This window comes from Chaetura pelagica, unplaced genomic scaffold (genome assembly GCF_000747805.2).
Source record: "Chaetura pelagica isolate M959 unplaced genomic scaffold, ChaPel_1.0 scaffold387, whole genome shotgun sequence".
NCBI lineage: Eukaryota > Metazoa > Chordata > Aves > Apodiformes > Apodidae > Chaetura > Chaetura pelagica.
The window spans coordinates 1577448-1589528 of NW_009954101.1; the positions used below are offsets into that span (position 1 = coordinate 1577448).

Here is a 12081-nt window from a genome sequence, read left to right on the forward strand (position 1 = left end):
TGTTTTGATTGACAGTATTAAAATTAGTCTTAAGTAACCTCTGATCATCAGCATAAATTTGAACTAGGCTATCAGTGTCAAAAACAAGAAGGAAATTTCACACGCTAAAAAAAGGTAGACAAAAACCAGCATTAGTATTAGTGTAACAGGTTGGGGAGCTAACATGCCTATATTGGAAAATGTGAGGAGGGCTGATTTCCACAAACAGATGTCAAAAATAAAAGTGCTACTTGGATCAGAACAGAGATCTCCACTCTGCTGTCACCTCACGATAACCAGGATAACCACTAACACTCAGGCTGTGTAGGCCAGGCATCTGCTTCCATCTTTGTGGCACAGATGTGGAAGGTGACTGCCATGCCTGGATGAGAAGCAGGAGGGCTTCAGATCTCAAAAAGCATTAAAGAGAGCTGTGTCAGAGCTGGGCTTCAGAAAGTGGAGGAAGAGGGAAGTAACTGCCAGCGGTAGCAAGATACCTATTCATTGAACAGGGCAATTTGTCATTAATTTAACACAGCTGGGAATTAACTCGTTTCTGTCTAGCCAAGAAGCATTATAAACTGAGGTTGAATATTTAGGATGTCAATTTTTGTTTTGCCATCAAGAAATAGGGAGCATGGTTTGTCTTGCATTTAATGAAGAGAGCAAGCCAACACCAAAAAAATGAATGAACGTTTTGGTTTATTTATCACAAGAGGAACAAAGGAAGTCTATTAGCTGAATCTAGAAGGACTCAAGACATAAGAGGTCCAGTGAGTATTACAAAAGCCCTAAAATGAGTAAAAAAAATAAGTTCTTACAATATTCTCAACTTGAATGTCTCATGATGCAGACAATGAAAACCCGAAGATCCATCCCTAAACCACAGGATTAATTAATGAAAACTCAGGGGGTGTTTGCTCTGTCTTTTTATTTATAAGCTGTATTTGTGAACACATAAGGCCTTGATTAGCTCTGTACGTTCTATCTGGGCAGTTGTTACCTTCTACAAGTATTAAAGTGTACCTGCCTGCAGCTCTCTCATTATCTTGCTGCCAAACTGTTGTTAAATTAGTTATGTAAAGACATTTATCACTGTTGCATAAAAACTTTATTAATTTTGCCTTTTCAGATCCATATCTACTGATCCTCTATAAATAAAACATCCTGGTATTGAAGAAAAAACTTGTCCTGCTACATTCAGCACCACCTTGCACAGCAGCAGCAGTGTGATGTCTCCTACAGACCGATGAAGTACCTGGGGAGTGAAGACCTAGCAAGGGAAAGGAGAAATAGCCTTCAAACTACTATTGATTTCTTCTATCTCAACAAAGTGGAATAAGCCATAAATGGTAGTACAGTAGTGTTTGTCTTTATTTCAGCATAATTAAATAACACTCCAATTCACTAGTCAGAAGACTGCCTTCTTCAGAAGAATGTAAGAAGTGGAAATAAAAGGAATTGGAAGAAAATCAATTATTTGTCTCTGATAAGCAAAAGCAAAAGAGCTATCACCAGCCAAGGGAAACGCACTCAGCTTCTCCCTGCACTGTCATAATATTTCTTCAAAATTACCTTTCACATCAAAGGAATACATACTCTTACCAACATAAAAGAATTTCCAATCTAAAAAAAAACAATCCTTATTTACAGAAAAATAAAAAATAAAATTCAAAGCTGAAATTAATTGAGAACAGAGCTTTAGAACAACTAAGTCAAGATAACATTAAAAAGGGTTAATTTCCTTATGATTTTTTTTTCATTAAAAAACATTTGTATTTAACTACGTCTAGTTAAATAGATAACCTGTTTGTTATCATATCAGCTATCTTCTGTTTACTGGTTTGAAAGGGAGCAAGTACTCGATCCTTTTTTTTCTTCTCAGTGTTGTAACAGAGATTTGCTACTCTTTCTTTATTCATTATTTGACCACTGAACTACATAAATAGAAAGAGAACTGAAGGACTTATGTACTGAGTTGGCCTTAGCTGGCTGTTACGTGCTCACCAAGTTGCTCTTATCACACCCTCTCCTCAGAAGCAAAGGGAGGAGAAAATAAGATTAAAATTAACTCATGAGTCGAGATGAAGGCAGATTAAGAGAGAAAGGCAAAGATCATGTGCAGAAGCAAAGTCTAGCCACTTCCTGGGAAGCAGGGCCTCAGCACATGTAGCGATTGCTCTGGAAGACAACTGCCTTAATAACTAATGCTGTGCTGACTCCCCTATTCCCTAGTTTTTATTGTGTCATATGGTACAAAATATCCCTTTGGTCAGTTTGGGTCAGCTGTTCTCCAATCTCTTGCACACCCCCAGGCTACTGGCCTTTGGAGGGGGGGTTGCTCAGCAGTAGCCAAACACTGGTGTATTATTAACATTGGTGAAGCACAGCACGATGGGGGCTGCTATGGGGAAAGCTAACTCCATCCCAGTCAGAGCCAATACAACTTACTTTCACATTTGTTGTTTTTTGTTTCTCTTTTCTGGGAATTAGTGGTACTTTTGTTTAGCATAGTACTATCTACCTACAATGAACAGCACAGTTCCAAGCAATAAAAATACTTGTTAAAGCCAGAAGATACATATTTACTCCATTTTTGCTTGTGAATTGTTAGGACAATTAGCAAAAAAATTCTCCTTATATTTGATTCTTACTGTTTAATAAGGAATTCTATTCAAGACTACTATAATGAGCAAGTCAAAGAAAACTACTGGCATTAGATCAATATATAAACTCATTAAATGTACAGAATCTAGTTTTCTCCTTAGATGCTTAACACTGAAAATTCTCACATTTATAGAAAGAAAGAAGGCAAAGAAAAATAACAGCACAAATAGATACTTCTGCTATGCTTTAAGGGCTCTGTCCTGAGTTACATCTGTCATTCAGGTTTTGAAAGTACATAATAGCCTACACACTGCTGGAAATCACTCCAAGAATGATGCTAGGCAAAGCAAAGACAAATGTATATAAGGGTTTGTAGACCTAGCTATGCCAGTGGCCTGGCATGAAGTTCATAACAGTAAGCATGAGAAGGGTAAAATGACAAAAGTATTTTTTAAAATAACTATATACACACACACATATATATGCAAAGAAGAAAAATAAATTAGGCTATGCAAGTAAGTCCTTCACTTTTCCACTAGTCCTGATGCTGGGTTTGGGATACTGAGTTTCTATACACTTAACTTGTAAATTACCCTTCTTTATGAATAAAAGCCCTTTGACAAAGAAAGCTGAATTCTCTTCAAATTCCTTCACAAATAAACAAAATATTTAATTCATGGATCTATTATGTAAAATGAAACCTGCATGGAGGGATTCCTCATGTATGATTCACCACTCTGCAGTAAGTGATTTCCTCTCTTTTTCACAGTACTGATACCTACACAGATCTGGAAACATGGCCTCTGGATATTAAGAATGTGAAGACACAGATGGTGATACTAATCAAAGCACAGGAAATGTTGCTCCTGACTTCCTACATTGCTATCTCACCAGAAAAGAAGTCTCAATAGTATCATTTGACCATATGTCATTTGACCATGGTGTCTTAATTCATGGCACTGCCAACTTCCAAAGCCAATAAATAATGAAGTACATGGCAGATAACAGTCAGCATTGATGGGCAGTAGACAAAAGACATTCACTATGTGGTTAGTTGAATGTAATACACTCTAAGATTTTGTTTCAGAAGTATGTGTAATGAAATCACAGACTGAAAGATCAGATAGAGTCAAGAAGACTTATCTGCATTCAAAAGTTATTGCACTTTGACTGAGCACCTACAGCAAAGGGAATCTACCTTTTGTCAGGTATGCCCCTGCTGTTCTGGAGACAAAAGCATCACCTGTGATCATCTAAGACTAACACTTTCAAAAATCATTGTAATATGTTCTTAGCTTTCCACCATTTGTTTGGATTTATCTCTGATAAGCCAAATGCCCTACTGTAGTCAGACAGTTAAATTTTTCTTTTCAGATGGATTGTCTGAAAATACATTGGTCTTCCAACACTAGTTTATCATGTGAATTATGTAACATAAATAATGGAAAAGATGCCTCCCATTGTAACAGACAACTGTTGTGATTGCCAATTTCTTAAAAGTGTAGCTAGCCTTTCAGAAGGACACAGGAATGGTGTATGAAATCTAAAAATAAACTGAATAATACAAGCTGAATAAAAGAACTGAATAAAAGATACAGTAACTCAGGTGTATTTCAATAATGAATGGCATTTCAATCATTAAGTTAAAAGGAAAAATCATTATATGATGTTAACAGCATAGCTGTTTCCTCTCACCTACCACTTGCTGCGTAAGATTCTATCTAAAGTCCAACAGTTACATACAACCTTACTTACCTCTGCTGGATGCTGAATTATATACAAGTAGGTGGAGACCTTTAGTGGATGTGTTGGCAGGAATGGACATAAACACACCTTCTGAGGACGGCTACATGACAGAAAGGAGTGAAAGAATAATAAAAGTAATCAGCAATTTATGAAAGGTAGCATAAATATGTTTAACAAATACATACTACAACCCAAGAGGCACACTAAGAACCTCCCCTTACGACAGAGTGGATTAAACTTGATGTAATTTTCTGCTTGTAACTCTGTTTCTAAAACTAAAGATGCAACGTTTTCATTGGACCGAGGTTTTGAGAACAGTGTTCATACCTCTACTGTCATCTGGTTAGGATCAAAGCAGTATAAAAATCCTTTCATTATCTTCAAGAGAAGCAACATACTAATATCCATAGCCCAATCAGAGAAGTTTGCTACTGCTTTTCATACCATGTTAGTGGTATGGTTAAACAATTAGATACAAAGTCAGAATTTTCATCAGAATGTTGGAGACTCAGAGCACAACTTCACCTGCATCCTCCTTGTAATCTTTACTGGCAATTTTATATGTTGGTCACACATGAGAGACAGTAAGAAATCACGGTAATAGATGCAACATACAGAAGTGAATTCTGAAGATGGGTCCTGATCAGGTTTGTGGTGAGCCAGACTGACAAAGCACTTGCTTGTCCACAAGAGCATGCACCCAGCCAAGCATATGAAATAATGTTACAGTAACCCAAGCCAGTATAACTGCTCCTTCATTAAATATTAGTACTTACCAGTAACTGGTGGCATTACAAAAAGGGAACAATAGATCCCATAGCCAAGAAATCAGTGTAATAAAAAAATGGAAATTATTCTCACTTGTGTGATAAATTGTTCCAGTGGCCTGCTGTCTATCTTTGTATTTCTCACGCTCATGTTTTCCTGTTGCTAATCCTGCATACATTTGGCATATTCTGTTGCATTAATGGGTAGGCTTTGAAGCTAAAATTTAGTACTCATTAATTTCACTATTCAGTGGTCTATTCCAGGGACTTTTATTGTGAATTAACAGAAACAGCCTGACTTCTAGGTATGGTGGGTCTAATTTCAGAAGTTGTCTAGTGCTGTACTGCTGCCTTTTTCCAAAATGTTCTCACATGTAACTGATTTAAACTGAAATTTCTGAAAACAATTTTATTAACAACCTGGAAGCAGCAAATACCCACAGGGGCTGTTAGTTCCCTGTGCCCCAAACATTAAGTAGAAGTTTATCCAGTCCTTGATGATCAGATTTAGTGGAAACTCAATTCTGTACTAAGTGCAACTCCTTGAGTTTCTTCCTATTATTAAATGCAGTTTTCACTAACAAAATAAGCTGTTAAAGTTCTCCCCATTTCGGCATTTTTCTACTGAGGAGAAATTAAGGCATGAAAACGTACTACATAAAGCTGTTCCAAAACAGTTAGCTGGTGAATTCAATCTAAAGAGCTGCGTTGTTCACTAGCTTTTATAAGCAGGCCGAAACAGTTTCTGCTGATTTCTGACCTCAGGGTGTTTAACAAAGTTGGCTAAATGTGACTCACTTATTTCCAAGCCTCCCTACTGCATATGCTTTTTGTGCTTTGCAGTCTGGCTTGGATTTTTCACAGGTAGTTTTTAAAGCTTGTTAAGCTCACCACAAAAACCAACAAACAAACAAACAACCCAAGCAAACACCTGAATAAACCCTACTTATAACTTAATTTGTAGGGACCAGATCACAAATCATGACAAATAAAAACATTTCACAATATAGTTTAATTACTTACATATGTATATACATTATTTAACCTTAAGCACCCAATTAGCTACTGGATTATGTTGAATACCTACTTTTACAACCTCATCCTGAGGCATAAGAATTATTCTGTACCTTTACTTTGGTACCTAACAGTTATTGTGCCGCGTAAAAAAAAAAACAACAACAACAAAAAAAACCACACACAAACTATCGGGTAGGAAGCCCTGCAGAACAAGGGAAGTTCTGTTCCACCACCACAAAAGCCTTCTTTGCTCTGAGAAAGACCACCTAGGCAGAAAAAGCTGTCTACTTTTTCTTTTGTTTAAAGATCCTGCTGCAATCTTGCCCTACATGTGCAGCTGATGTTACAGAAGAGTAGGGGCAACACCACAGAACTTATTTGAATGATGAACATAATTTTTCTCCCATTTCTGGAAACGAAAATAACAATCTTCTCCAGGAAGGAACAATAGTATTCCGAATATTAAAGAAGAAGTGGGGATTAGGATTTGAAAAATGATATTTTCCTGCAGTATTATTCATATATTTGTAGTTCCACTACAGCTTATAGCTATCCAGTGGGCTTTTAACTGTTTTTCAATGCAGCATTTCTAGTTTAAAAGCTTAAGACAAAGTAACCCAAACATTGGTGGAACTTAAATAAATAAAATCTATGTATTGCAAAATTGCTCCATATGCACGCATAGACGTATCACAGCTTTCCTTCTGTTGTTCACATTTAAATTAATGATGTTCATATTAAGAATAACATTTACTCTATTTTCTATTTAGTCTATTTAGGAGAACCAAATCTGAACAGGGGACCGTGCTGTACTGTGGTATCAGGTTTAGTGTGATTACTGGTTTCTGGGCACAGATACTCTTAAAGTGAATATACAGTAGGTTGAAAAATAGTAAGCTAGTTCTGATACTCTTTCCAAGTGTCTATGATTTTCCAACAAACGTAAATGTCCTTACTTGACTCAGGACTAACTTTTACAATGTTACTACACATCCAAACAGCTCCTGAAAAATGTCACCAATCTAGGAACACAAGGAAGTATATTCTTACATTCATAATCAGAAAACTGAAGGGAGGTAATTTGAGGATTTAAATTCAGAGTAAGCAAAGATTAAAAATGTTAAAATTTTATGTTCAGACATGTTTCTAGGGAAAGATATAAAAGAGGTTAACTGTGCCAAACACATGTTCCAGAAGCAATGCTCACAATATGAAAAAAAAAAAGAGGAAGCTTACATTTTTCAACTACTATCACTTGTGGCAACATTTTCATGTTCAAAAACATATCGCCAAGGTCAGGGCCCAAACCCTGTATTTTCAAACAATTGTGCCTGCCCAAACAAAAACAGTTGCTTCAAGTAAATTACATTTCACTGCTGTTTAGGTCAAAACACCAAAGATTTCAAAGTCAAAACACACCTGAGAAGTCTGTGGAAAAGCCAGTTACCTTATGCTTGTTTTATACTAATGTTTTAATACATGATTTATACTTACACTAGTCCATTACACACATGCATTAAAAACAACATTCAGGAGCTTTTCAAGTCTGTGTTGGAAGTTTAAAGGCACAAGCCCATACATTTTCTACAATTTGAGAACAAATGTTATTTTTGCTAGCTTTATGTTAGAGGACAAACACCAACTAAACTCAGTTCTAAGATCACATTTTGAATCCTCCACCATAACCACTACAGTAATAAAAGGACCTTAAAAAAATAAGTAGATTAAATTAAACATAGATAAAAATAAAACTATGCACTTGGGAAGAAAAAAGCCTAAAGCAACATACAGAAAAAAACTAAGGCCATGACATTGAGGAGTAAGACCTTATGATAAACAGTTCTGTGAAATTGGCAGTTTAATGCCTGGTAGTTCTCAAAAATGCAGATCAGATGTTGTTAGTAGGAAAGGATGAAGGAGCTAAACAAGGACCATTATTACTCTGCTACATAAACTTCTGATTTAGTCCCATCTTGCACTCTGAGAAAAAAAAAAAAAAAAAAAAGGCTGGCAAAGCGACATCAAAAAAGAACACAAGGAGTAATTAATTTCTTATACCAAGGGCCACAGATCACTCTGCTGACCCATGCTGCAGATACAAAAACTTGACATGGGTTCAAGGGAAACTGGAAAAATTTTTGAAATAAAAATCCATCAGATGCAGAAGCACTACCACTGAATGCACAAAGCCATAGCCAACTCAAAGTCCTCTGAGCTAAAGGCAGCTAGAGAAAGAAGTATCAGCGTATGTTTAGTTTTTCTTCTTTAGATATATGTATACATTCATTACTACATCTGCTCAAGGCAGGAGACAACATGCTGTGCAAACAGACCTTTGGCCATTCTTCTATTTTCTGTCATTCTGCATAATTTAAAATGAGTGTATACAATGCCAATTACAGTGGCTTGAGATCATCTAGCTGTACGTTTTTACTTTTTGTACATTTGCCTAAAAATTTGTCTATAGTTACTTCTGCATTTTTCTGGGCAAAAGCTTATAGCTCCTTTGTGGTAGCCTCCTGTAACTGACAGGATTTAACTTGCATCTTTAAAAGAATTTGCTGCATATGCTCCTGCTTTCCCTGGCCCTATGACTATACAGTATGTGACCTGATACAATCAATACAACTTCTGGTGAAGGTAAAAAGCCATTCTTATTAAACAAAAACCTCTGTCTTGCACTCAACAGAAGTGTAATACTGGATTACCTTGTCCTATACATGGCCAAGGCCCATCTGGCAAACCCAGGGCCAATGCAACCAGGAGGAAGATTTGGTATTCTCTGTAGCTCTGATGATAATAAGCATAGATCCTGCAAGAAAAGCCAAACTGTCACAGTCACCAGATAAACTGTATATTAAAGACAGGTGTAAAGTTCACTCTAGGTAGGTCTACACAGCAGACTTTAGATTTCTGGAAATTCACCCATCCTCTTATTTTAACAAATGAGAGACAGGTTTAAACTAGACACTCCATAGCTCATGTCCCAAATACACAAGCTCTTTGTTAACTGAAGTTCACACATGGTTTTAAACTACTTAGTATGAGGGAAACTGTGAACTATAATGTTGAAATAACAAATTAAGGAATTAAGTGGACTTCTCTCTCTCATTTTCAAATTGAACAGGATGAGCCAATTCAATCACTACCACTGTTCCAATTACTATGAGCTGCCCTAATTTTCCTAGTAGCTGGTAGTCTGTAGATAATGTGGCTGGGTGACTATAAGATGGCTGTGTAACTTTATCATGTAAATATTTCTCAAATATTTCCTAGCAGTCCTTCAGTCTCACGCACAGTTACTCTGAAACACTGAAATAACAAAATATCATCTCTGCCATAATCCAAATTTAATAATGGAATTCATGGTCATCATATTTTGCTGGTTACACTGTCTTGCTTGCATTACTGTACTTTTCAGATGTCTACTACTACCCTCACAACCATTCAAACCAACTAGCCTACAGACAATATCAAGATATACAATTTTATCAAAATAAAATATGATAGAAGCTCATCCTTTTTTAGCCTTAGTTTTCTCATTACACTTCTACCAACTCTTCAATTTCTCTTTAACTATTTTGGAAAGACATCTTTCTGAGAAGTGCTACAGCTCTCATGAAATACACAGAAACTCAAGGATCCATCACAACTGTTAAGATTTCTTCTAGGCTTATCTTGAACTACCTTTACTCAAACAATTACTCAATTTCTAAGCCTTAGTTTCATGGCATTTCCTGACAAAAATAACGCACAGAAGATTATTCTGACTCACTTCATCATATTCCAGCTTCTATCCTTTCCTTCAATCTCTTTCAAAAGACTTTGGAACTCACTGGTTGCAAGGCATAACAATTTAAAATTAAATTATTACAAACTTCATTAGGAGTCAACAGCCACATAAGTTAAAAGGACAGAATGAAAAAAACACAGGTGGACAGGGTATCAAGAATAATCAACAAAGCACTTCTTTTTGGACTGTAACCTGTATAGGACCAGATTCCCAGCAAGAAAAAAGAAAAAAGAAAAAAAGGCGTTGCTTCCCACAAGAAGCTAAAAATTAATAAAACAGGTGTATGGTTTTGTATTCTTTTTTTACTTTTTTAATGGTGCAGACAGTGAATTTAACAGAACATATGCCAGTTTCCTGAGTAAAACAACACATTTAAATGGAGAAGCACCTAATACAAATCATAGTGAAAATTATTTGCACTTTTTGAATTTCAACTGAGTAACTTTAAGGATTATTACATATGTATATTAATAAGTACAACACAACTTTAAAACTGATGATAACTATTGTTAGTTAACCTGTATTCCTGGACAAATCACAGAAATACTCTTTCTTGTCCCTCGCTCCTCAACATCTTCACCAGTAAAGAGCACAAGACTAATCATTCTGCTAACCCCCTCTTTTAAAACATGCCTAGAAAACATTATATCCAAAGAAAAGATCATACACAACAGGGGAAAAAAAATATTTCCATATTACCCAGGAGCAGGCACCAGTTACTTTGCAAACAAACTGCCTCCAGGTGCAAAGAGGTAACTAAGATTTCTTTAAATAGTTATCCCACACAAAGGCTTTAGCACTGTTTTCAGCACAATGAGGGACAGCAACTTCAAGCAACTTGACACCAGAATAAATTTACTTAAGTAATCAGAATCTGAAATACTTCTAATTAATTAAAAAGCTCTACAATTATACCATGAGAGAGCCATGAAGCCATGTGGTGTCTTTACTTGTTGTGGAAAATCATCTTCCAGTGCATAGGTGATGTGAACTGGGCTAATGAGTTAGAGGCACTGAGTTTGAATGTCAGGACTCTGTTTAATGTCTACAAGTATCAGCTTCCTCCTCTCATTGCTCTGGAATTCCAGGCAAAAACAGAGAAGCATTCTCCTAGAAACATGTGTAGGTTATTATCAGATGGGATCAATTCGAACCTACACTGTATTCTGACCAGTTTCAGAACTTTTTCCACCTAATTCCAGGATATATCTCTGCAGAACATTTTAGATTCATTACAAGACTAAACTTAGCATTTTGTAGCAGAAGAGATTCAAGTTAGCACCATGTATTTCCAAGTTAGTTAATGGCAAGTTAGTTTCCAGAGGACTTTTCATAGAATCATAGAATCACAGAATCTTAGGGGCTGGAAGGGACCTCGAAAGATCATCTAGTCCAACCCCCCTGCCAGAGCAGGGTCACCTAGAGTACATCACACAGGAGCTCATCCAGGCGGGTTTTGAATGTCTCCAATGAAGGAGACTCCACAACCTCCCTGGGCAGCCTGTTCCAGTGCTCTGTCACTCTCACAGTAAAAATTTTTTTTTCGGATATTCACCTTGAACCTCCTATGCTCCAATTTACACCCATTACCCCTTGTCCTATCACTGGTCATCACTGAGAAAAGCCTAACTCCGTCCCCCTGACACTCACCCCTTACATATTTGTAAACATTGATGAGGTCACCCCTCAGTCTCCTTTTCTCCAAGCTAAAGAGACACAGCTCCCTCAGCCTTTCCTCATAAGGGAGATGTTCCACTCCATCATCTTCGTAGCTCTGCGCTGGACTCTTTCGAGCAGTTCCCTGTCCTTTTTGAACTGAGGGGCCCAGAACTGGACACAATACTCCAGATGCGGCCTCACCAATGCAGAATTGAGGGGGAGGAGAACCTCTCTTGACCGACTAACCACACCCTTGCACAGTGTGCAAGGCCAGGTTGGATGGGGCTCTGAGCAACTTGGTTTAATGGAAGGTGTTCCTGCCCATGGAAGGTGGGGTTGGAACTAGATGATCTTTAAGGTCCTTTCCAACCCAAACCATTCTATGACTCTATGCTAGAAAACAGAGAAGAACAAAATATCTACCCCGTGTGTTTTTCTGACTTACTGTAGAGAAGTAGACCTTGGCAGGTAGCTTTCTTTGCAAACTGAAATTAACAAATCAATAGGATAATA

The 12081-nt window shown here is 37.0% G+C and overlaps 1 protein-coding gene across 1 annotated transcript in view; it reads right to left on the minus strand.

Moving 5' to 3' along the window:
* DTWD2 (DTW domain containing 2) overlaps nucleotides 1-12081 on the minus strand; it is a 59621-nt gene that overhangs the window by 45511 nt on the left and 2029 nt on the right. Inside the window, exon 3 of the mRNA XM_010002362.1 lies at nucleotides 4342-4432. Within this exon, the coding sequence (XP_010000664.1) occupies nucleotides 4342-4432 (91 nt within the window). The remainder of the gene's footprint in view (nucleotides 1-4341; nucleotides 4433-12081) is intronic.